General features: G+C 39.0%; 2 protein-coding genes across 3 annotated transcripts in view; one reads left to right on the plus strand and one right to left on the minus strand.

Moving 5' to 3' along the window:
* Positions 1-5,538: 5,538 nt before the first annotated feature.
* On the minus strand, positions 5,539-10,951 carry COMMD8 (COMM domain containing 8). 2 transcript variants are annotated; one of them, XR_004356561.1, is made up of 6 exons: positions 10,860-10,951; positions 10,144-10,299; positions 9,024-9,176; positions 7,096-7,251; positions 6,214-6,294; positions 5,539-6,013 (listed from the first exon to the last, which is right to left on the minus strand). XR_004356561.1 is itself a non-coding variant. In XM_032685078.1 (5 exons), the coding sequence occupies exons 1-5, from the start codon at positions 10,902-10,904 to the stop codon at positions 5,993-5,995; spliced, it is 531 nt and encodes a 176-aa protein (XP_032540969.1). In that variant the 5' UTR covers positions 10,905-10,951; the 3' UTR covers positions 5,539-5,992. The 2 variants fall into 2 exon arrangements, 1 of the variants encoding a protein (XP_032540969.1); XM_032685078.1 differs by lacking the exon at positions 6,214-6,294.
* Positions 10,952-21,921: 10,970 nt separating this feature from the next.
* ATP10D (ATPase phospholipid transporting 10D (putative)) overlaps positions 21,922-27,047 on the plus strand; it is a 44,593-nt gene continuing 39,467 nt past the window's right edge. The window contains 1 exon segment of the mRNA XM_032685324.1: positions 21,922-21,978. The gene's annotated coding sequence lies outside the window, so the exon portion shown is untranslated.

Raw genomic sequence — 27,047 nt, forward strand, 5'->3', positions numbered from 1 at the left:
CTAGCAAGGACCATGCAACTGAGAAGCAACAGGTCAGTCATCTTCTCTATGGCCAATTGTTTCCTAACAGTGTTTACACTGCTGTCTAACATAGCAATTTATTGAAACTATTATCAGTTAATTTTTTTTTAATTAAAAATATTTCATACTTCTAGGAGAGTCAAGATATCCAAGCCAACAGAGTCTATGTAGGTACCAAAGTGATTGCTACCCATGGAAGTTTGTACAGAAAGAAACACTGGTACAGATACAAATGAGTGATGTGGAAAGCTTCTTCAGCAGCTCCTCATTGCCTGGCAGTAAGGTCAGTTGACTACCTTATTGCCAACTGACATGACAATTTCTTTAATCAGAATATAATAACAAATGAAACCTTCCTACATGCTAAAGTTTGTCACATTGTGCAATACCTGGACCTTCTCATCCTTCCCTTTGTTTGTGCAGCAGGCTTCTGCAGAAAGAGTCTGGAATAATAGAATAAACAAACAAGAAAGGGAATAGGTTTAATTTACAAAAGGTATAGGGCTGCAAACCAGGCATTTGACATTGCTAATCTAGAGGGGTCTTTAAGACTATCAATTTTTCTGTGGGCTCCAAAGTCCCAACCTCATCCCAAGTTCCATGGAGCACAGTGGTGGTCTCCTCAGATGTCTTCTCTCCGCTCATACAACCTTTAACCTCCAGTCTATTAAAGAGTTGCACAATTTTATCAGATTAATCAGCCACTGGGTATAGTTTGAGGTGATTCAGGACAAATATTAATTCAGTCAAATGGTTCTTCTGAGTAGGCTACAACTTGTACGTCTATCCCCACCCTGAAAGAATTCCGAATATTTTTTAAACAAGAATCCCACATGGGACAATTTGATTAACATTTTTGTCAAATTTAAGCAATGTTTAGATAAGAATATTTGAGTGGCAACTAACTATATTATTTTGGTATTGTAAAATAAATAATATAGAGAACATATGGAAGTAAGAAAAGTGAACTTTCCATAACTGCAAAAAATGGCCCCAGGAGGGAGACAGCAGTAGGACCATACGTACTGTCTATTCCAAAAAAATAGTTTTGAATTCAGTGAACTGGCACCAGACTTTGCAAACAGAATAAGTTCACAAACCAGTGAATTTGCCCATTTTGTAGTTATATACAAAACTAAATTCAAAGAAAGTAATACATTCTGCAGACTTGTAGTGTAATATACTCTATGAAAAATAACTGCCAGTGACCCATATTTTTACATTACCTGATTTCCTAAAGATAGTCACAGATAGACCACAGGATAGTAATTTAACCTGGCTGTTCAAGTGCTGCAGAGACATTAGAACCTCTCCTTTCAGTTGCAGTGAACATTTAGGAAGAACCAACACCCAATATGACACTGAAACAAGACAAGGCTTTGAGTTAAAAAAAAAAGGATCCTTTATCCTTGATTACAAGAGCAAGGATCAGCTTTAATGGTCTTCAGCATTTTTTCTTGTAGGTTTTTAACATCTACATACACATATTTTGTAGTTTATGGATCAACCAGCTACTTCACACAACAGATGACAGGCACATGGATTAAAAGCAGTTAAATTTTACAATTCCAAGGGGATAAAAAAGTATGGAGCAGAGTAAAAGCCATTAACAAAACAAGAGCAGTGCAGAACTCCTTAAGAACAGCATGTTCCAAAATAGGAGGGTCCACCCTTATGCACCAGGAGACCTTTAACACATGCCACTGATACAAATCCCAGCCCTGCAGCTCATTTTGAGTGGCACCCACTAAGGCCTATCTGCACGGAGAGCAGGAAACCCCTGCCAGCTCTTGGTGCAAAGTTTGGCAGCAGAGATTAAGTGACTCCACCACATACAGAGGCAAGAGCCACTAACTATAGGTACAACAACTTCTAGAAAAAAAAGCAGAAGAAAACATTTCTCACTTGAGAGCAATAGCTTGGCAGCAAGGAGAATGCAGTGGTTATTAGAGGCACAGGATGGAAAATGAGTCTGTTTATGGGTTACCCATGTACATTGCCATCTGGAGCTAGAAATTAGTGAGTACAAAAGAAACAATCTCTTCCCATCAATAGGTTGGAGTAATTCGGCTGGTTTTGCACAATAAAGGTGAATAACACTGTAATGCTAAGCTCCCTCACAGTTGTACTTCAGTAGTTAATTTCCTTGTCCCTAGGAGCCAGCCTTCAAGATCAGCATAAGTAAGGTCCTATTGCTAATTATGTTTCAGCTAAATCCCGGTACAGTCTGTGCAGCTCTCATTCAATTTGAACTGGAGGTCCTTTTTGGCTCAGTTTCCCAAGGACTTGAGCTCTATTGTCCCTGAGTGTGTATATTTGTGTGCCTACCTGGGAGCGTCCCAATAATATAGGAATCCATTTGTAATTTCAACCAAAAGATAACAGAACAGTAAGGACCTACGAGATACGACATTCCTACAAGTTTCAACAAAGCAGCTAGCTTATAGCAGAGGACAAGGCTCACATTAACCCACCACTCTTCTCTAGCAGAAAGGAACTCGATGAACCCCAACACTAATAGTCACAAAAAACCAGTATTTTAAATATAACAGGAATACTTTTGACAACATTACATCGTTTCATGCTACCACTGAACAGCACAGAGGTGGCCAATTCAGACTTATCTACTGATTCACCTCGTTCCATCCCCTTGTACTGCAAGTGAAGGATTTCTTGAGATACATCATGAAGAAAGTCACACAGGGATGGGGGACATGTTCCACCAGCTGCTTCTGTTTCTCATCACCTATGAACCTCTGCCTATTCCCATCAATTCTCACATATTGAGGATGCATTGCTAACATTGCCTTGGGAGTATTAGTAAAAAAAAAAAAAGGACTGGGTTTTATGTGTTATATAAAAAAAATACTTTTTTCATTGTTTCTGTGTTACAAAGCATAACCCCCCTCATATCTGTGATTGTCTTCCTACCCCCATGGGCAAACAACCACCCTGCACCCCAAAGAAGGCAGGAGATCACAGAAGAATACTGAATTTCAACATGTAATGATCCTGAAATGTATATGCACAGGGGAAAAGAACTAAGAGACAAATAGAAAATCTAGCATATCTTAAAGGAAGACCTGGTGACTGGTCTACTTACTGTTTGGGAATCCAGAGTTAACCCTAATTATGTTGTCTGCTCTACCTCATTCACATCTGTGAACACACCGGTTTCCTTGTTCCCATCTCTGAAACATCATTTGCTGTTTCGATCTGGCTGACAACATACCACCTGACTTTTTTCAGATTTTCAGAGGAAACTTTGAATGTTGTGTACTGCAGCAAACATTTCTGAAACAAAGCTGGCAAATCATCATTTCAAGAGAGAGCTGAATGAGACTTCAGCATAGGTAAAGAATTCAAGATTGGGTTTTACCAAGGAAGTTGGTAGCAGTTCTCATTAGATCATTCAGTGTTGCTCTGGTTCCCATCTAAATCAATATCAACAGAAATATGGCAGATGTGAAACCCCTACATTCCAAAGGAAAAAAAAATATTCTTTTACTGTAGCCATCAAAAAATATTTTTAATCTATATGATGCTAGGAATCCTTCCTCACAGAGTCCACTGTCAAAGCTGTCTGCATGGACCTGTAGTAGTTCCTAGCTATAAAAATCTCCACAACTTCCAGTGCCTTTCATTAGACTATTAGCTAAACGAGTTGACTAACCCAATGCTTAAAAATAGCCAGAGCCTTCTCTATATAGTACTCCTGGTGGTGCTGGCACATGTGAAGAACAATTTTTTAGAGCAAAATTTCCAGCCCCAGACAATGTGAAGGGTTGAATATCCAGTATATTATCCACAAGCCAGCTAAAAACACCAGGTTCTTCTCCTGTGATGACCTCTCCACAGAGGTCCTCTGATTCAAATCTCATGATCCAAACCACACAGGCCTGTAAAAGTCCAAAGGATTTGCCTGCTTTTCTAGGTTTTGGTAGTGGTCTTTTTGGTCTTTCTGGAGAGGTCCTGAAGCAAGTATGGACTACAATTTCACAGAGGAAAGAGTAGTATACCACCAAATGTAATTAAAGAGGTAAAAAAAATTATAGACTATCTTGATGCACTTATGAAAGCATAACAAAAAGAGTAAAAAATCCCTTTATTGTTGATACTGCATTATAAATATTAATTCACAACTCAAAATGGTAGCAAAATGTTCATACTTCATGACAGGGTGTTTACACCTTTCAGAAAAAAGCATAAGAAAGTTTCAGCATGTTTCTTATCAGAAAGGCTTGCTCCAGAACTCAGAAATGTTCTATAGATGTATATACATTCTCTAGATGTATATAAATACATCTTTGAAAAACACAACTTCTTAGCATACTTTATCAACTGCTCTGTTGATAAAGCAGTTTTATAACAATAGTCAACTCCATGCCGAAAGTTTGTCGTTAAGATCCAGTTCTGATTCCCTTTAGCATACCAAGATAAAAGCTGAAATGGTTGATCATGAAAAACGTAGTTTTTCTGAAATCAAGGGAAGATTTCTATGAGAGAATAGTGCAATGAATGCCAGTGGAGGGCAAGTAAAATTATTTTTAAAATTCACTTTTATATTTTGTATATGCTGCATTTTGTGATGCAAATCGCAGGTCTGCTTATGCAATGTGAATTTCTGTAGGTGCTTTTTACATGGTGAAATTTTGGTTCAAAAAGCCATGTGTGCAAAGTTTTGTTTCTGATCTAAATGACATACTTAGGAGGTCTGCACACAGTACCTGCAAAACCACACGGATTTCTTACACATGCTCATGATGGCTGGTTGGGATTTTTTTGGCCATATGACTGCAGGACCCAGAAGTGAGCTGCTCTGCAGGGTAAACATTGGGAGAATACAAACCCGTGTCCCTGAAACAGGACGAAGGGGAAGCATCTCCTGGGAACAATCTTTACAAGTTAGTGCAGTGTAATGTGCAAACGCCAAAGCTATTCCACGCACTGTAGTCAGTTAATTAGAAAGACCTTAGGCCTGAAAGAACATAGGAAAATACAGATATGGGCAAAGTGAGCAGATAAGCAAAGACAAAATTAAAAATTATTTAATCTAATGGGGTCTCTTTTAACTCCTGCACCTTCAGTCTAAGCCTTCCTATGCCTTCAGAAGATTTTCCCAATTCCCCCTTAGTCACAGTCTTAGTCTTTGTGAATGACACATTAAGTGAAATGCCATCAACTAAGATACAAAAACAAAGCTAAACCCCCACACTTTACTCTGAATAAAGATCCAGTGCTTTTTCCACAACTTCTGAGCACTGAACAGGATGCCTAGAGAAGTTCTGATGTCTCCATCCTTGGGAAACAATCAAAAGTCATCTGGACACAGTCCTGCACAGCCTGCTCTAGATGACCCTGTTTGAGCAGCGAAGTTGGGCAAGATGACCCTCAGAGCTCACTTCCTATCTCAACTATTCTGTGGTTCTATACTGGTTTTGTTCTTAAGGTGATTTTCCCCAGCATATAGAAAGATTGAGTTTAGTGACTAATAAATCAAGAAAAAAATTACTGCAATTATTCACACACAAAAGCAGGTCTTTATTTACCATATTTACAATATATTAATGCTACAAATACTCTCTCATGTTATTATCATGGCACTTCAGATAAGGTAACACAGTATGCAAGTAAGATGCCTTAGTTTTACCAGGCACCTGAGTGGTCACCGTTTAAGTTTAACCAAAACAAATATGGCACACGTCATAAGTGATTCTTTTCCAAAGGTCTATAAATCTTCAGTACTAAAAGCAACTGTATATTGGATTTTCATATTTTTGATCAAACAGATACAAGATTTTACTACTTTTATCAAAGGATTAGTAGTTTATTTGGTCATAAGTCATAACAGCCTTCTCACTTCAGTATTTTACAGCACCAACAACTTTTCGCTTTGCAGAGAATACATTTTTTTCCCCAAAATCAACTGGGGAGTCATCACCAGCAGATACCGTTGATGATCTGAATTCCATCATTTCAGTTGTAGGACAACCTTCATAAAAAAAAAAAAAAGGAATGAGATTAAAGTTGGATAAGACCAAAACAACCAGTCTACGAAATGCAGCTGTTTGCTTTCTGTTTCAGTGTAATATGCAACTGAGTAACCATGTCTTCCTCTGAAAAGCACACCATCCCTCTCTCAGCTCTCTTTTACAACCTCACACAACTATCACTTCCAATAACCTTCTTTACCCTTTCCTGCACGCAATCCATTCCTCAGCTGCCTGTAGTCACAAAGTAGAATAGCAATGTCCAGGTCTATTGAGATTCCTTCTGCACAAAGCAGAGATCAGGGACCATTTCTGAAGTGGATTCCTCCTTCTGTGCACATAAATCTAAGTAAGGAGATGATAACATCCCATACCTTGTGGGGATTTAAATCTGTCATGGAAAAATCCTTTTTTGCATAGTGCAGAGCTCATGACAAGCTACTATGTAGTTTAGTAGGAAAGCAAATGCAGAAGCAAGCAAGCTTTGAAAGCTGTTAAGGGCTGTAATTTCATTAGAACACTATTTTTTTCAAATCTTCATTTTTCCTTAGTCTTTCCTATTAAGAAATCTGAGATTCTCCAGTGTCACAGATCAGTTCAAGTGAAACCTTATTGTTTCACTGGAAATTTTTCTTGGGTTACTGTATTGGAATCTTTGTAACTTTCTTCCTGATTTACTATGTCATAGAAATTAAAGGACTCACTATGAACCAAAAAATTGTCCCATATGCACACCCAGACACTGACAATTTACAAAGCTGAGGGAACAGTAGAATTCTTGTTAATCTTTCAGAATAGGAAAGGGATGATGGTATTAAACTAAAAGTAGAGTTAGACTAGATATTAGAAAGAAATTTTTTACAATGGAGGTGGTGAAACACTGGAACAGATTGCCCAGAGAGGTGGTGGATGCCCCACCCCTGCATCTAGTCAACAATGTCCCTGTTCACTGCAGGAAGCTCAGACAAGACAACCTTTCTAGGTCCCTTCCAACCCAAACTATTCCACCATTCTGTGAATTTTGCTTAAAATAAACTCAGTACATGAGAAGTCGGGAACAAACAATTATATCAGTAAAAGCTACCTTATTAGCAGCTTCCAGTGCATTTATTAGGTTCTGCAACTCTTCCTTGTTCATCTCTATAGAAATCGGCTTAATTTCACCATTTTCTCTCACATCCAAATCAAGATTGAGGAGTGGCATTTGCAGCATGGAGATCTTGTCACTGGAGAGAGCAAGCTATGCAGATTGACAAAACAACAATAAAGTGTAAGGTGGAGCCAGGAAGTTTTTAGTCTTTCATAATAACACATCTGCACTTTAAATTCAATTTGTGCTACCAGAACAAATATCAGCATAACAAAATGAACTTCTCACAAGTCATCTCAGCAGTTTGGATTTTTTTCCCTCCTCCCCGTTATTGGGACTTAAACTTGTTTGTTTGTTAATACCAACAACATATTCAAATACTAAAAAAATCCTCTTCACAGCAATACACTTCTCAAAAACAATTTGTTAAAATCACTGGGCTGACAATTTTGAAAATACAGGTAAAAAGAAAGGATACATTTCATCACGGCTCTTTAATGAAGTATATGAATTCTGAAATCACCGTACTCAAATTGTTTTGGTTTTCAACAAGAAGGGTCATACAGAATGGGGCAGTTAGGAGAAAGAGGGCACTTTCATGGATTTTTCAACACTCTCTACAGTTGATTAAACACTGTCAGAGATCCTATTTAACAAACACTGATGAAGAGGACTATATACCAACTGTGCTTTCTTTTTTTTTTTCTATTATACCCACTCTAGCACACATAAGGCTTTTAAAATGTATTAAAAACAAAGATCAGTTGATAATAGGTCTATATATAACAGATACTATCTTATAGTATATATATATACACTATATATACTATAAGATAGTATAAGATACTATCTTATCTATTTAGAGAACAGAATGTGATACAGCAGAGAAGACACAATGTCTTTGGTAGAGTTCAATCATGGCAAGCAAAAAAAAAAACCATAATCAGCTCAAGGGGGGGAAAAAAGTGGTTTTAAGAAAAATAAATATAGTAGTTCAGACATGTACCAGAAATTTGCATCACAAGATAGAAAGAAACTCAAAAAATCCTTCAGAAGAAAAAATTAAAACAAGTCACAAAAAACCCAAGAGTTCACATAAGTCCAGTTTGTATTTCTGTCAGCAGTAAATGCAGTTAGCAAGAGATCAACCCCAGTAACAGTTCATCCAAAGCATGTTATGATGCCATAATGGCTCCTGCAAAAACTTGTCTGTTTTGGGCATTACTCTTTGATTTCCAAGGCTGTTTGCTGCCAAAACTATTTAACACTCTTGTTAACATGGAAAACTATTTAACAGCTCTACAACTCTGTTTAACAGTTCTCATGGACTAACTAAAAATATAAACAGTATAAGTAATTTTTTAAGGTATTTGACAGAGCTTAATTTAAACCAGCTGTCTTCATAACTTCAAAGCACCATCCTGCTTTAGGCAACACCATTATCATTAGTTTACCAGAAAAATAGTAAGTCTAAACATAAATTATTTCAAACTAATTACTGTTTATTGCAAAAACTAAAAATTTTTTAAAAGTCAGGAAAAATCATCCTGAATCACTCAGCTAATCTTAAAATTAAGTAAATATTTCTTCTTCCTTTGAGTCAAAATACACTTTATTCAGGTCCCCAAATCATAAAAGCATACAAAACTTTCAGGTGGTCCTGAATAGCACTTAATGTGTCCCTTTAGGAAAGACAGAGATATTTCAGCTTTAAAAAAAAGGAGGGCAAAACCAAAATAAAACAAATGAAAAAAAAAATTACTTTTGCAGTTTATACAAATTTCTGGCAAGTCTTTTGATGTGTTATCACTAATGAGCTTTTCTCATACTTATAGAAATTGAGCCATATTCCAGAGGGGGCAGGCCTAGTTACTTCTGTGTTGTAGAACATTTTTTTCAAACAACATTAAGGCAACTCTCACCTTTAACTGCCAGTCAAAATCCTGCAGCTGGGCAGAAGAGATTCCATTTACGCTTTCCACTAGGGCATTCCTGATTTCTTCCTTTCTACCCTTCAGACATTTTGTGATTGCTTCTTGGTAGTCTGAATTTAACTCACTTATCTGCTGAGCAGCCTACAAAAATAATAAAACCCGTGATTGCTTAAACCATGAACCACAGAAATAACATGTATCACCTGCAATAGCTGTGCTCTAGATATCCAAGTTGACAGCTATTATACTGGACTGCATAGCCCCATCTTTCTTAGGCTGCCTTTAGTGGCTGCTCTCTGTGTTTGATAGTTAAGAGTTAGTGCTTACCACAGCAAGATATAAAAGAAAAATAACGTTCTTCTCACTTAAAAGATGACAGAGAATGCAGGCTTTATAGGCCTGCTTAGATGCTACCCTAAAATCAAAACAAAATCACACACACAAATAACTCAGGTTTCACTCTAAAAGTTTCACAAGGTCAGAGTGCAGGCCAAATACATTAGCTCAGCTGAAACAGACATACCGATGTATGGACTTCCTATGGCTACACAGGTGTTTTCCACCTGGCTACTAGCAGGCAGTCAAAATGTGAGGCATACGCAAAAAGTTAGAATTAAGGTTTCTAATAATGGAACAAGTTTTTGCAAAGTTCGTACATACTGGAATACCCTGAATTATAGTCCCTGCACCACATGGTCCTCCATTCACTGTCAGATTTAAAAAACCATAGAGACAACATTTTAAACCACTTTAATGCAGTACTAATGAACAAAGAAAGCCAAATGAGTGTAAACTGGTTTCGTTGCTAGAAAGCAGTATTATTTACAGGTATATATTTTAAGTTAAATAGATTTAATTTGGTGGTACTCAAAATACGAATTTGAGTGATTAAACCAGTATTTTAACAAATATCCAAAAATCAGCATCAATTTCACTTTTTGTTTTAAAAGTCTTAGCAGTGTATTTCTAAATGCTGCTTATCTTCTGCTTAATCCACTACTATTCAAATGGTACACTATAAAAATATTTTAGGACTAAAGAGACTGCAAAACTAATCACTCCGGTATGATCTCTCAAAGTCAAAAGCCAACCAGTGATGAGCCCTTACCTCTTCATCAGATATGTTTTTGCCAACTGTAGTTTTGAAATAGGCCATTGTTTTTTCTAAAACCTCCATCCACTCTGACAAGCTCCAAATGGTGCCATAATCTTGGTATCGAGGATATGCACGGCCACATATGCCATCAACTACTTTATGAAGGAACTGAAACAATGTGATACATAACTTGAGAATATAATTCTATCACAGTTAATCTACCAGCTATGAGACTGATCAAGCAATTCAGTTATCACCCTTCCATCCACTGGGTACTCCCTCAGTGCTTCCTGAATGCAGCATTCTAAAAAATCTTTCAGAGGTAGTCCCTGAATACGAACTGTCCCCCCTTCTGCCCTAAAGTCAATTCACGAAGTTTAGCCACCGAAATCACAGCATGATTCAGATTCACCCCGAATGTGGATGTAACTGGCATGCACAACTACACAGCACCGCTGAGCAGCGGAGCTGCCACGCCAAAGGCACCTCAGTCACCTCTGCATCGGGATGGCCAGGTTGCACAGCACAGCTCCAAGTGCTGATTTCCAAGCCTGTGGCTCTCCCAAACCACCGTCCTCCACCACCGCGGCCTGGCGGGAGGGGGCGGTCCCGCTCGGCAGCCCCGCGCCGCCGGCGGGCCCGGTCTCGCTTACAGGTGCCGGGGAGCGGCACCTGGGCTTTCCTGCGGCGAACACCGCCCTCCCCGCCCGGGGCCGCGGAGAACCCACCTCGGGGGCCCGTCCCGCCGGGAGCTTCTCCAGCAGCTGCAGCATCTCCAAACCCTCCCCCCCGGCCACGTGACCGCCATGGCGGCTGTACGCATGCGCACAGGCAAACACCCGCCCTCTCTCGTCACCGGTTCGAGTCCCGGTCCCGGCAGCGCCCGGCGAGATTGGAGTGGGAAGGGGTGCTCTGTGTGCGACCCTTCGTCAGACCCCGAGCACCGAGACCCCCCAGAATTTACGAGCTCTTATATGCAATAACACTTTAACTATATTTGCATTCTGCTTGTTTGCTTTTTGACTCTTAACAGATTAACTTTCCAGCTTGTGGCGCTAGAGGAAGCTCAAGGCTTGCGACAGGCACTACTACATCATCTGTGATACTAAATTAAATTGAGGAAGTTAAGAGAAACACTAACTACAGAAGTTCCTGCTGTTGTAGTGTTTTCCACGAACAGCTCACTTTTTTATGCTTTGCCAAAGTGGGAGTTCAATGCTAACCAGACCATGGAGGAGGTTTATGGAACAGGTTTTAGCATTAGCAACGACCTGTCCGTGCCTTGAATTGATTGAATGTGAATGCAAAGAAGCAAAATTGCCCCGAGCACTTGTACGAGAAAACCTGTAAGAATTCAAATCCCAAGGAAGGTAGAAAACTGCACAGAGACTTACACCTGCAGACAGACCTTATTTCGCTGAAATCACTGGGCTAATTTACAGTCAAACAACTGGGCTGTAAGAATACAAAAGCAGCTACAAGTCTGAACTGGTGGATGTAAGGTCTATGAAAAAAACCCAGGCTGGTTAAGTCAGTTTGCAGCACCTTCTCCAAGCATGTGGCCTTGTAGGAACAATGTGGTGCATGGGAGTTTTGGAGAAGAAACAGAGGGGGAAGAAGTGATTTCAACTCAGTCTCCCTCAGGGTTTGCTACTGCTAGTAGATTTGACTTTTAGAAAAGGTTTCTTGACAATTTATTGAATTTTATTATGGAGAAATTACTCGAAGCTGCTGTTAATTTCAGGAATAGATGAAATTCCAAATAAAAAATTAATTTTCAATAATAATTTCCTTTATTCCCTTGGAATTCGCTTTGTTAGATAACTCTAAACCTATCCAGTTTCTTTTGACTGTACTATATTGCACACTACAAAATAGAGCACCAGGGGGAGCATCTGCTCCAAACAAAATAGACCCAGAGACAACAGGAGAAATATGGAGGTGATCCAGACTTCTAAAGAAATAAATTACAGAGAGGAAGGAGAAAGATAGCAAGCGTCCCACTCAGTTGAAAGGGCTCAAACAAGTAAAAAATGCAAGAGAGCAGAGATGTAATGCATGAAAACAAGAACATATATAAGAGGATAGGAAACTACCATCCCATATGACACCATCCCAGTGAACACTTTCAAAGAAGCTAATTTTTTGCAGGTCTGAAGAATAAAGAGTTTCACTTTTCATGGATATGTAGTTTAAAAATAATATTTTGGGTTCAGCCTACTGGCCTATGAGGAGCAAAGGGGGATGGTGGAAGAAAACCACAGTTGGTTTAGCTAAATGCAGGGTTCAGAGCCCGTGTTCAACTACAAAGAAGTAAGGGATACAAAGCTGGCCTCTGGCAGTTTGGAATTTGTTTGAACCTGCATTACTTGGATCTGCCATCAGGTCTTAACCCTTAAAAATACCTGCTTTTCATGCTTTTGTGCCACAGCAGCAACAACCCATCCCACCCCTCTGAAGTTAAGCTCTCAAAAAACCACAAAATCAGAGACAGGGAGGGAAACTTGTAGAACAGTGAGTAGACAGACAAGAGACGCCAGGGCAGCAAGGAAAGAATTTTATGAGAGAGAAATGCAGAGTGAACTTTGCATTATTTTATTCACATTGCTGATAACTTATAGAGCTTTATTTGCTTTAACAGATAACCCACAAGCTGCAGTAACTAAACCTATTTTAAAATTAATCCTTTTGTAGCCCTTGGTTTTGGAAGAATGGCATTAATTAAAACATTGGGAAATAACTTAATCACAGGTTCTTAATATTATAGTAGCATAAAGTTGTATTACATTGCTCTAAATATATCCAGTTGGGGAGAGCATCCAAGCACTGCTATAACTGTCCCACAAGGAACTATTAAATAGGTATGTCAATAGAAATAAATAGATATCTGTGTATTTAACCAACACAACAGGGACAGTAAATGTGTTTTTAAACGCAGTGGAAACATGAGGTTGCAGTTCAGATTATGATGAGCTAAATGTAGGAAAAGGGAGGTTCCACTGTTTCCCTTGCCCCTGTTGCCAGCTCTGCTCCCTCTCCCTGACCCTTATGCCAGCACAGGATGAAACTGCAATTTGTTTGAAAACAAATTATTTTTGCACTGGTTTGTGTTTTTCATGGGTTAGATTTCAGCCAGGTTGGAACAGAGCACTACTTCTGACAGAAGAAACAGACCTCTGTCTCTTTTTCCTCTTTGGTACTGAGGGGGAAGACAGAACTACCCCTTCTGGCAGCCCATACTTAGATCAGATGAAATTGGTCCTGAAACTACAGCCTGACAAATTAATATTAATCAGGGAACCTCTTTAATTATTAAACCAGGAATCTTGAAAGCTTTTGTAGAGGCTTACATATAAACATGCTCATAGTGATATGCTACAGCTGAAGGAGATTGAAAATAATGTTTCTAATTTTTACACTTTGACCAGCCAGTGAAGTTCATAGTAAGTGAAGCTGGATGAACAACGTGACACTGATGCATAGAAGATACTTTATCAGCTATTCGCTCTTCATAATCCATAGTTATGACTCCTCCTGAATGAAAAATTGGTTTCTTAAATAATTTTACTTGTAAATTTTAAACACACAAAAGCATGAGATGTTTTGGTTCTCCTCCACCCTCTTCCCACTCTGTAAATATAATGCTCATGTATTTATTCTTTGAGATATGAAGAGTACAGTATGTGATACATAATGGATACAGTCTATGTCCACAGGTTTACACTTGTCTGCTCTACCTGTTCCCAGTAAGGAGAGGTAACAAGAGGAACTTCCTTAAATGTTCTTGATTTCACTTCTTACTCTGATATTTCAAAATTCTCTTGTTGGTTTCTGCAGCAATTCTGTCCTTCTGACAGATTGCACTGAAGAACTAGCAATACCTCTGAGGGAGATTCTTCTGGTTCACCTTAGAGACACACAATTTATATACCAAACTCTTATTGCCTTTCACAGACAAAAACACACTGAAGAGATCATTGAAAAGATCTCTCTGCTACATGGTAAGATTTTTAGAGAGGAATTCCTATTGCTGGAGACACTCCAAAAATACTTGAAGTACCAGATAGGGAAAAATCTCATACATATTACTCAAAATCAAACAAATTAATATCATAAGTTTGTAAAACATCTGAACTATACATCTCTGACACCTGCCTGGCTGAGGTAGTGGAAGAGACAGAACCTGGTATCACACCCAGTATTCTGCAGGACAGAGGCAGGGAAATAGCTCAGACCAGAAGAGTGACCTTCTGTATAGTCCAAGGAGCCTATAGTTGGCTTGAGCCATATGTCTACTAAAGCAACAGCTCATAACTCAAGACAAACTAGAGTCAATAACTGGGACTCTGCTCACAAGTAACACTGGTCACCATCTTTTGTAAACAGCTGGACAGGCACAGACTTATTCTGCCCTTCCTCCCCTGTCCCCGACACACTTCTTTGCATAAACTTCTTTGATGGGAGAGGGAGGAGTCTTCGTCTTCCATCCTACAAGAGTATCTATGAATATTCTCCTAACTCTCCTTTCCTACAATTCAGGCCCATTATTTCTTACACTGTGCTCAGGGAACATGCAGAGAGTTTATTTTTATCTGCTCTATTGCTATCATCTTATAAGGAAAAATCTATTGTCACCATTTCTATTCCTCTATGTCCCTTTCTTCATGCTTAAGAATTTTAAGTAAACTGAATACTAGGTATGTGTCAGGACTGGAATTTTACTCACGGTGAGTAGGTCTAATGATTGTAGTGTCTGGAATGCAAAATGACAACGACAACAGAAAATTAGTAATGCCATTTAGGGCAGATGCAGTAAAACCATAAGCCAAATATTCCCTCCCTTCTCTAAGCCTAAACTTAAGATTTCAGTATTAATAACAAATGGTAAGAGTGTGTTGGTGCTTTTCAATAATCTCTGGACATCATAAAACAGAAAAAAAAATGCCCTGTAGGTAAATTAGCCCTATTAGTAAACAACAATTAGTAGATGCTGGAATATGCTGCATAGCAAGTTGTACCAACACATCGTAATAGCAGCAGAGAGAATGTATTCCTAAAGTAATAAACACCCTACTAGGTGCATCTCCCCTCATCTACACAAGGAGTTCATGGACTGTATTTATTATATAACTCTGAGTTGAGAGCTACTATGGTAGCTACTATAGATTTAATTTTTATTGCAGCAATTTTAAAGCAATGAAAGTTGGTGAAAGTTACGCTGGCAATATTCTGTTTTTGCTGAGAGGTTGTTTCAATTAAGGCATATAAAGAGAAAGTAATTCTGACAGACTAAGAAAAAGCAGTTTGTTTATACAGCTACATCCACAGTAAGAGTGCTTTTGCCAGTACAGCCCAGCGGTGCTTTTTTAACTCAATCCCTTCCAGGGTAAAAGGAGCCAACTTGCTCCCAAGTCAAATGGCCTTTCTCAGTCTTGTCAGTCTGTGTCCAGTTTGGCAGCACATTGTGCTGGCCAGATTGTCTGGACTTCTTTGGGGTCTCTAAATAATATATTAAGGGGCAGCTTTTCACACCTCTACTTCCTACTTCTGCTTTTGACTTTTGCATAAGAGAAATAATTAATAGACTTCACCAAAACAAATCAAAACAAATAATTTGAAAGTAACATCATCTCACAAAGCTAACTAAGTATTCAAGTATTAATGTGAAAAGTGGATTTTGGGAAGCAGTTGTAAGAGTCCTGGACAACTTCCTTATAGTTACCAACTTTTCAAACCTTGGTAACTGTCACTGCAGTTGTATAATCGCCTTGAACCCGTGTCCTCCATGACTCCTGGGGCAAATTCTGCTTTGAATCATATTACTGTAATTTCTCTTCTTTTTTTTTTCCCCCCAGCATGAGAGTGTCTCAAATTAGCAAAGACACAAAAAGAAGAGAGGCACTTTTTTACATTGGCAAACAATTTTCTTGTGGCTTAGTCACTGATGACGCTGGTGACAATAGTACTTTGATTAGTATTTTGCTCACACCAGGTTTGCAATGGTTTGATGTTACAGCATCAGTAGAAGTATTTTTTATTTTCAATGAAGTAGCTGACATTTGCTGTTATTTAGAGTTACTCTGGAGCAAAGTCTGGAGGAGAGCTCTCTAGAAAATTTCTTTGCATTGTGAAGATGCGGTCTACTTGTTCTTCCAGAAGATACAGCAAAGAATGTAGTAGGAAATTTTCATTTCATAGTTTTGAGAATATTTTTTGAGAAATACTGAGTGACTTAAAATAGAAAATATACAATTATGTTTACTTTCCTAGTTTTCCTCATATAGTTCTTCTACCTATACAAAGAAAATAAGAAGAAAATATAAATTGTTCACTTGAGGACATGACATGTTTTTTCCATATGTTATTTAAAATGCATTATATGACATAAAATCCTAGCAAAGAGCAGTTGTTTTAATATTGTCACATATAGTGCTAGATAAAAGCAAACCCTAGGCTTTCTTCTAAGTTTGAACTTGACATACAATACCTTTAAAAGTATAAATCTCTCTTATCTTTACCAGGGGTATGGCTTTTCATTAATTAATCTTGGATCTGTGATGTACTGGGCTAACCAAGTGGATCAGAAACACACATGTGGTAACATTTCTTCCAAGTTAACTAAAGTTGTGCTTTGGCTTGGTCTTGGTCTATCTTGGTTTACACTTTATATCAGTTTACACTGGCTCTAGAAGGTGAGATGATCAGACATAATGTCTGCTGGGACAAAGTTTCACCTTCAAAATTGTTTAAATATATATGAGCCATAAAAATGAGCTTTTATCAGTGTGGTGTCTTGTGGACACTTTTGATCTGATTCAAGGTTTCCTAAAATTATATTAACCATCTTATGGTAAACCAGCCTTGAATTCTCCCTTTTGGAAAATACCTGAGAGAATCAAAAGTCTAAATGATATCTTCATATCTATCTGCAGTATTATTTTTATTTGTTCAAGAAATGGATACAGTAATTGTGACATAAGTAACTACGTTAGAATATTGACAAAATTTGATTGGCAGCCAGCAGTATTTGAATTAGAAAAGCTGTAAACAAAAGTTAATGGGAAAAAAACCCACAACCAAAAAACATGAAAAATATTATAGCCCAGTTAATAACTTTCTACAGGCAAGAGAGAGAAAAAAGGCAATATTTACTAAATAGTTCATTTGATATCACTGACTCAGGTAATTTCATTAGCTGATAGAGTGGTTTGATAAAAAGAAGATGTACAATTAAGGTTATTTTGTGGACCAAATAAAATCAACAGGTCAACTTGCTTACATATACAATGAAAAGGAAGGCATATAAGTACATAAGCGCATATCAAAAGTGTTTTGACGCGCAATGAATCTGTAACAGTGTAAACAAGCTAATGACAAGTTTACAGCTGTAGATAAGGCTGAAGATTAGCCATGGGAAATTGCCACATCAAAATAAACAGAAAAAGAAAGGATAAAGCAATTGACCCAAGTGCATCAAAGCTCCTGTGTGTGCAATTCCACTTAGCTAGAACTAATTTCCAACCATGCACACTTTCCCATCAGTCCAGAAGTAGCAGATTTAGATGGTGTTCCCTTTCTTTCGGGTTACTTTTGTGTCTTCTCATGTTAGTTCATGAGTAGTGACCCAGGATTGTTAGAAGCTGGAGTCTCACTATAGATTACCAATTCAGCTTCCCTAGTGAATAAAGTACAAATGACAAGATAAGAAGTAAATTCCTGCTGCACTAGGAGCTGCAGTAAGACCACTGTGTCTCATTTAAGATGATTTTCTGCTTGTCCTGGTAATTCAGAGTCTCTTAAAAGTGAAAGACTTTCAGATTTCTTGTTGAATTCTAGTTGATAATTACTTTCTGCAGAACAGAATGAAAATCTCTAGAACAAAAAATCTCATCATCTTAGTGACTTTCAGGATGGAAGTTCCCAAAACACATGACAGCTAAACCACAGTGAGTGGTAATCAGGAAGTCCTACGCCAAAACCAACAACTGCTACTGACTGCTAATAACTGCCCTCCAGAACTGGGATATAACACAAGCTTCCTGATTCCTGGCATTCTGCAGTGGCCTAAACACAATGGTATAAACCACAGGCAAAGCATGGGGATTGCACGAGTGAATATTTTAGTCAGTGACTCCCTTAAAACTTTTCTACACAAGCTGTGTCAGCAATTTATCCAACCGTAACTAAGCTCTGAATGGATTTGTTATACACCTTTGGCTGGACACTTTTATTCAAAATTTAGTTAGCCTTCATTCAGTTTGATATAATTCATTCTTATCTGGTTTACTTTAGCAAAACAAAGATGGATTGATAAACACCAGGAACAAAAAGAATTATTTAATGGAAACAGTGGTCACTGCTAATATAATAGCTAATGGGTATAAGTTTGAGTTTAGAAGCTGGAAGATAATTCTTAACCCTTATAGCAACCATGCTCTGGAATAGTTTTCTAGTACAGTAATATGAGCAAAATACTTAACTACTTTTAAGGTAAAGCTCAGTCGGTCTATGAACCAGATTACATGGCATGTTTGCAATAACAAGCATTTAATGACCCTGAAGGTGCCTTTCAGGAAAGTTCCCACAATAATATTTACATACCTAGTCTACCTCTCTCAAGATTTGCAAAATGTACATAATATGCACAGAATATATCTTCCACTGTAAAAACATTAAAACAAATGTTAGATCGTTCAAACTCAGTATGTAGTTCCAGAATCACTAACAAACACTTTCTACCTTGTTTCAGCTTTTTATTTGTAACTTGGAAGTAGTAATACCTCCTTGTCTCACAGGAAGCAACTAAGGAAAATTCATGACTATTTATGAAATGCTCACTCCAGTGATAAACCCAATCTCCTCACGATGAAATCACTAAACTAATGCAGATTTAGACAGTGTATGGTAAATAAAGGTCTTAGCTACACACAGCCTAAACAAATAAACAGCTGTTTCCTTCATTGTGTATCTGTCCTCCTGTCAGGATTTCCTGATAGGGGTCCTGCCAGGAAATATATCTGAGGACATTGGAGTATCTTGCAGTAAGAAATTACCTTAGTGATGTGCACAACAGACAGCTTAATTTGCACTGGCAACATTGGTTAGGACTCTAAACACATAATTTAGCCAATGATCTGGTAAACAATAATTCAGTGTAATTTAAAATTCAAGGGTTTTTTGGCAAAATCTCTGGTGCAGTTAAATTATTTGGGTTTACCACGGAGTTAAGGAGGAAAAACATGAAAAACAAATTACTGGATAATAATCAATTCCCTTTCTGGCTATAAATTATTATTAATATGCTACCACATCTTCAATATTTAAACTGGAGCTTATATCATAGTATGTCACTATTACACTGTAAATGCACACCGAATCTCTCAGGTACATCCACTGACCTGATATGAATGCACCTTGTACTTAGTAAGCTGATCCAGGAGCATCCATCCTGCAGTAATGATAACCATCTATGTCTACAAACTCAAAACCCCACTGGCACTGCTATTTATGTGGATTTGGCACTGGAATCATCACTGGGTATGATTCTCCAGAGGAGAATTATACCCAGGTTCCTAGCATTTCATTAACTTGTGGTGCTCTGGGAAACATTTGATAGCATGCTATGACAAATTTCCATCTTCCTTTCAGACCTTCATGGGAAAGTTTTCAGTCTGCCAGCCTGTTAGGTTGACAGCTGCTGTGACGTAAGTTCCTCTCTTTCATGTGTCCCAAACAGTGCCAATATGAGCACAGCAGGATGAGTTGTTCATGCTTGTACTTGCAGAGTTATCACAGCCATGAACAGATAGGGGAGTTGTACACAAAGAGCTCTCAAACTGCTCTGGAGTCATCAACAGCTCTCACAATGCCCTTAGTTTCCCCTTGGCATATGAATATTCAGGAGGTGATATAAAAGACACCTGCAGAACTCTCTGGAAAAAAAAAAAAGGATATATCTGTGTGGATGACAGTGTTATTACCTCCACATAGAAAAGCTGTCAGTGAGATTTCTCAGTGAAGCATTACCTCTGGTGACTGTGTTCTTTGCAGTTACTCTTCCATAGGATACTTGGGAGAAGATAGTTTTAATTACACTTCAGACATTCTGGATGGTTGCTTTGCATGCTTGGGATCAAGACCATTCATACTACTGGACAGTTGTACGAAAGGAAAAAAGTGAAAATATTTATATGTAATGGCCAAGTCAGGAGACAGCAACGCCTCTCATGCACCTAACCAGTTGTACCTCTCCAAACAGCTCATATGCTCTGCTTCAACATATCTAATTAGCTGCACTAAGGCAGCTGTGCTCTTTGTGGCAGCCAAACTAGCTCATTTATGGTTTGATCAGGTATTTTTGCACTGCACTGTTGTGCAGGCCTAATTGAGGCAATTGTTACTGCTGGGCAAACAAGGGAAACAAAATAATACTTTTTGTAGTTCTAGGCTTACAGAATGGACTCACATACATGAAAAAATGAAATGGGAAATGTGAGACTGCATTATGAATTATCCAATGTGATGACAGTAGAGCTGGTTATTTTGTTATGAGCTGTGTGATGTTCTCTTCTTTCTCAAACATCTCTGCAAGATGAAAGTTCCAATAAATCAATGTTAACCAATTAAACCACATAAAGTGGTTTTGGCACACCTACTATCACCTTGTGTCTTGCAGCAGCTTGCTCTGCCCTCCTCAGAGTTGCTTGCTCTTTCCTACAGCACCTGATACAGCAAAGGTGGTGGATCCTGCAAGGAAACAAAACTCCATATCTTATCCTGCCAAGAATAAACCTGCATAATTTCAAGGCAGCAGTTATGGCCTTCCTTCATGTAGGTGTATTTTTATTCCATCCGAAACACAAATGTGTTTTGAAATTCCTGCTGGCCACATGGGCACTTCAAAGAACAGATCATCAGCTGCTGTTCACTGAAACATACCCAAAATGTTTTCAGTGTCTGGTCAGGGGTGCAGGGCCTGCTGAAATGCAGGACAACAGAGGAAAACAACACCATGCACATGGGAAGGAGAGCACAGCCAACTACCACTGCTCAGCACAGCCCTCCCAACTCTCTGTCAGGAATTCATTGTTGACACTGGACAGGTACTGGTAATCCCAGTGTATTTCAGTAGGGACCAAGGGATCCGCAATTAACCTTTACTGTTGGTTTGTTGCACAGGAATCCTCACTCTTCATGTAAAAGGCCATGTGATTTCACTGTAAGAGGCAGCTTTCAGGAGTGCCCTGGTAGACAGTTAGAGCAAAAAGGACAGTGTGGGACTTCAAAAGGACTATTGCTAAAACAACTGACTGAGGTTCCCGATGGCAGTAATCTGTTTAAGACAATTTGGACAGTATCCAGAGGCTTACTTCCTAGAAAACAAGAGACTGCTATCCTCGATTAGCCTAGTGGCTAAAAAACTTTATGTTTAGATGGGCCAAGCTGCCTTCAGACTGTCATGGCAAAAGATTAAGAACATCAATTTCCCTGACAAGCTGTCAAGAGCGTCAGGTTCTGTCACAGCCACACTCCTGCCACAGCCTCCATCTGCTGAGGCCTCAAGGGGAAAAAGAAGAAAAAAAAAAGCCTTAAAACAATAAGTAACCTCTGGATGGGTAAGCACCATCTACGGACCCTACGGCAACGAGCAAAGCTTCCCCGCCCTGTCGCGGAGCAGTAGGACTTACTAAGGAGCCGCTTTGGGAAGGGTGCCCCGCCTCCGTCACTCCCCGGGGAAGAAAGAGCGGAGCCGGGAAGAGGCGAAGAGGCGGGATCGGCGAGGGCGGGAGGAGGCGGGCCGGGAGCGCCGGGCGCGGCCATTCCGCTGGGATGTGCGCGGTGCCATCGGTAAGCCCGGCGGGGGTTCAGGTGGGCGGCTCGGCTGCGGGGTCGGGTCCGTGGGGAAGCACCGGTGCTGGGCACTTGGACCGGGACCTGGCGCGGGAAAACGTGGAAGCAGCGGTGGCGGAGGGAGAGAGGTCCCTTCTGCCCGAGCCGGGCGGCGTTTTGCAGGGCCAGCGCTGAGGAGCCCGGAACGGCCCCTGCAGAGCACGGCGGGCGCTCGGGGTATAAGGGCGATTTGTACCTTTATGTCTTTAAATACCCCCTGCCCCACGAGCCACCCCCGCGTATTTTAATCTCCTCGACTGAGCTGCTCTGGCAGCAGACCAGAAAGAAAGGTAATGAAGACTTTGACTCCAGAAACAAAAGCCATTGTTTTAATAGCTCGCGGTAGTGACTGAGGTGGAAGCTTTTTAGTACTTTACAGATTTATGGTAAAGAAGTAGACTTAAGTCCATGTAAGTCACAGGGAAATTCCTGGAGCTTCAGGGAAGTACCCAGGGGTGCAGAGAGCACAGGGCACTCACAGGATTGGACCACAATAATAGTTACTGGGCTTAGTGATGAAAAAATATTCATGAAGATGAGAAAGAAAAATCAAAGTTCTTGTCAGAAATACCACTACTGAAGAAAAAGGTGCTTTTAATATCAAAATTGACTGTTATTGTAGTACTAAATCAATATGTGTAGGGTATTCGTGTACTCACCAATGACCATAGTTTTGAGAAACCTCTTATTTAAAACGTATTTGTCTTCATGTCATCACCAAGAGAGAAGTGAATTTTCATTATTCCTCTTTTCATAAATGGTGGTTTGCAGCAGAGAGGCACTAAATGGTTTACCTAAAATCAGAGTGGAATTTAAATCACTTAACTCTTGTGTACCCCAAAAGCTGGTCTGAAGCCATTGTTTTAGAGTGAATCTTTACAGTTAGGCTGTGGGCATTATGGTTTACAGGAGCAAAAGATAGAACTGACAGGCAAGGATCACATTCTTCTGTTACTTGCCACTGCTGTGGATAATCTGAATTTCAAAGGCAATAGCCAGAGCTGATATATATTTCTAATGAAAACTAGGCTAAAATCAGGACCAAGTGCTCTACATAAGTACTCAAAGATAGTCGCTCTAATCTGACATTCCTGTCCCACTTTGCTTGTGCCAACATGAGTGCTTTCACAGCTGTAACAATGGATTGGGAAATCCAGTAATGTTATTGTCTTTGAGTTAGTAAAAGGTCTTGCAGATCAGTGAGAACCAGGTTCAGTAAGCAGCAGATCGATTATCAAGGAGGGATAGGAGCAGGAGGCAGAAGCAAGAGCTGTTCCATTCAATGTTAACTTTTAACTCAGCTACTCACAGCGCTAATACTATAGTGTCTCAAATAGTTTTGGGGTTACTAGGGTCAGACTTTGAGTGTTCTTAACTCCTTGCATTTTTTTTCAGGCTTCTATATGTTTTGGCTTCATTTTTATTAATAAAACTTTTGAAGATACACATTTATAGTTGAGCCCTGAATTGCTGTAGGTCACTTCTCACTTTCAGGCCTGAAAAACCATCTCAAGATTGATGTTTTGCTATCTTGCAGAAACTCTCTAGTGGTTACAGTGGATTCACAGGTTATTCCTCTCAAAATATCCCCAAACAGTGAGCAGGTTTTATTGCTCTCTGACAAATAGCTGATTGTATTCCTGAGGTTATACAAGAGTAGGTTTTATCAAAAATTCACTAACCTTACAGTATTAGACCTGAAAACCTCAGTGGATGCCTTGGGAGTTTCTGGAACTCTTGAATAGCTGACAGTGTAGGTGTCTTAGAAAACCAGAAGAAGAAAAGAAAAACCAGTCAGAGACCTAATCTAGGATTTTAGGAACTCGAGTACAGTTTCTTGCTGTAACAGGTACTTTCAGTATAAATTCAGTAAGTACCCTAAAACTCATCTACGCAACAGAGTTTGGGCCCTTAGAGTAAATCAGCATAGTTAAAAAACAGCAATACTGCCAGTATGGATCCATTTCCTTTAGAGCTATTTATGATAACATAGGGAGTGTACACTGCTACAAAAAAAATCACATGGTTCGGTATCATGTATAAATTTTTAACATGGCCCACACCTTAGTCTTACTGTGACATTAATGTGAATTTCACACATACCAAAGCATCTGTAGTGATTAAATACTGCGTGACCATAATCTAAAGGTACACTTGTGTGGAAAGATGGTCATAAAAGAGGGACACTTAACCTGGAAGGTTTTGGTTTACAATTTTGAAACCAATTTGGCGCATGAGAACAGGGTGTAAAGCAGAACTTTTCTCGTGAATGGAGAAAAGGAGGTTTAATATTTGCACATAGGATCGCTCTTCAGCAGCCTTCAGTTCTATTTTGGAACTGATTACCTGGAGCAGAAATACATAGCTCATCTGAAATTTGTTAGTGCATCCTTTGGTTGTGTCTGTAGGTACAAGATCTGATTGGCATCCTACATAATTTTACCCAAGGTGAAGCAGATTTTTTTGGTTTTTTATACTGCTCCCAATCTGCAGCACATGAACCAATACTACTGCATGTGTGGTTTACTATTAAGTTATCTTGTGTCAGGGCCTTGGCACTTCCTGGGTTTTTATGCAGCTTGCTGATTGCTTTTTAGTTGTGAACAGCTATCGATGGCTGTCTTACCATACTCACAGCCAAGAAATTTCCTTTCCAAGATCCAAGGCATTTCAAAGCTTGCAGGTTTTCAGTGTTGCCCATACTAAATTAGACTTTGTAGGTAGGAGTGCATGGCAAAATAGTGCCACAGAAATTCACTTTTCTTAATAGCGTTTGCCTTCCACTCTTAATTCAAGAGTTCTTAACATCCCTTTTATAAATTTATAAATTTATAAATATATAAATATAAAATTTATAAATTTATGAATATAACTCAGAATACATGGTTGCAAGTAACCACGTATTTTTCTTAAAATTGAAGTTTTGATTCCTGCGGGTTTTTGGCTGCTTGTCCCATAAATTGGCAGCACAAGCCTTATCCAGATCTATTTGGCATATTAGAGTGTCTCTGCATATTTCACATTGGCTTGCAAAGACACATGATAAATTGTGAAATCGCATGTTACAGAGAAAGTAGCAAACCTTAGGAGAAGAGATGAACTTGTTCTTCAGAGTGTAAATTAATTTTCAGGCCCTGCCTCCCTTAAGTTTCTCCATTGTCTAATAGCTTCTGAGTTTTAAAAGATGATTAGAAGGAGGTTTTAACATTTAGCCTGTATAGTTCTGTCGGTGTAGTGACACAAGTGCTAATGAACCTGCTCAGTAACATTTACCACGATGTTTAAATGGGACTTTTGTGTGGATCAGGGATGATCCACTCTTCCCTAGCATTGTGTAGTGTGACCTGTATCTAGGTCAGCATTTTTAATCTTCCCTGGCCACCCAGAACCTCAGACCTGGAGAACATCCTGAAATATTCAGATGGAGAGCAAAGGGATGTTGCTGGGGAGATGCACTGTCTGAATTGCTTCCCTTTTGGGTGCTGTAGACATTTTTCAGGTAAGCTAGTGCAATTTTATGGATTGCATTTGTTTGCTAAGAATTGATCTATTACTTCCTGCTGGAAATCAGCAGATAGCACAGAAGGCCTATTGCCCATTGCCTGAGAAGGAACAGAATAGAAACACACACCATAAACATGGTTTGAGAAACATTCTTGTCAAAAGTGTCATTTGGCAAGTGTATTTAACAAAGAATTTTCTGAAAGAAGAACGAGGACTAGCTATTTGGAGATCACAACAGAAGAGAAGGATGTTGTCAGAAGGGAGGAAGTGGTCAAGAGAAGCCAAGGTAAGTGGTAAGGCACTTAGAGTGACATGTGAGCAGATGACCACAACATAATAGTAAGGTGCAGTTCCAGAGCATAAACATAGAATAAATTATCTGTGCATTTGTTTTGCTGACAATATTAAGAAATGATCTAGTATGGGAGAGGTCAGTGATTTGAAAAAGACTACCAATAATGTAACTGGAATTAAGGAATTTTTTTGTCTCAGCTCAGTCCCCCTGCAGGAAAGCTAGGAGCAAAGATGTGCATGCAGATATGCAGATGATATTTTGCAGAACTGGCAGCTGACAGAATTTATAAGAGAAAATGGAAGGCAAATAGTTGGAAAAGAAAACAAATTATGGACATGAAATACACACGCAAGAGAATGCTTATACTGGGCTTTATGATGAAAGACCCTTCTTTCAGGGTACAGACCATTTAAAGAAGGGGTTTTCTCAGTATTACCACTAGCAGAGGGTTCTCAAAGGCTGTTTTTATTGTGATATAGGACAGTTAAACGTGGATAGTATGTAGTGTTGATCTGTCCTGTGGTAAAAATGACACTGCTGTGCCTTGCTTTAACAAAGATATGACAGCCAGCTATTTCATGCTAACCATATCTAGTCCTTCCAGTTTTTCATATCTCAGATATAAAGAGGAAGCAATCAGAGTACATGAGGGAATATGTCCGGTGTCAGATAATTCCTTCCACGTTTCATCATTATCATGTAACGTTAGTAAGCTTGCTACAAAAACTTTTCTTTTTGAGTGTAAGACATACCTGAATTACCTCTGTATCAGCTCTTGCCATTCAGCAAGATCAAGTAGTATTCACTTGAGTGTATAGTATGAAAATGAGGATGGTCTAGCTTGTATGACACTGTCCTCAAAACTTGGCATGTAATCATTTAGGCTTCCTGTTTTCAAATAGTTGAACGTTATTCTTGGGTTTTTTAAACATAAACACTTTTTAAAATAAAATTCTAAAAATAGTTCTTCAGAGTAACTCGTCTTGTGGGTCGTTTGCCAGTGTTTAAAGAATTATCTGCCATTTTTTATTACTACTTTTAATTCACATTAGCTGGAGAACTCAAGAATTTAAAATGAAAAATAGCATAACAAGAGGGTCAAGTAATGTTTTAAGGGAAGGGATTTCTTAGAAAAATTGTTCAAAACAGCTTTTATTTGATCTTTGGCAACTTAATCCTTGATAATATCTAACATGAAGTTGATGAAACTCCTTTTGACCAAAGGTGT

Source organism: Chiroxiphia lanceolata, chromosome 4, assembly GCF_009829145.1.
Source record: "Chiroxiphia lanceolata isolate bChiLan1 chromosome 4, bChiLan1.pri, whole genome shotgun sequence".
Taxonomy (NCBI): Eukaryota; Metazoa; Chordata; class Aves; order Passeriformes; family Pipridae; genus Chiroxiphia; species Chiroxiphia lanceolata.

What these genes read in the sequence shown, in the direction of transcription:
- COMMD8 (XM_032685078.1), bottom strand. Translation starts at nt 10,904, where the DNA reads ATGCTGCAGCTGCTGGAGAAGCTCCCGGCGGGACGGGCCCCCGAG. An exon ending in CGGCGGGACGGGCCCCCGAG is followed by an intron (nt 10,300 to 10,859) that starts GTGGGTTCTCCG and finishes ACATTGTTTCAG; the next exon opens with TTCCTTCATAAAGTAGTTGA. An exon ending in AAAACATATCTGATGAAGAG is followed by an intron (nt 9,177 to 10,143) that starts GTAAGGGCTCAT and finishes TTATTTTTGTAG; the next exon opens with GCTGCTCAGCAGATAAGTGA.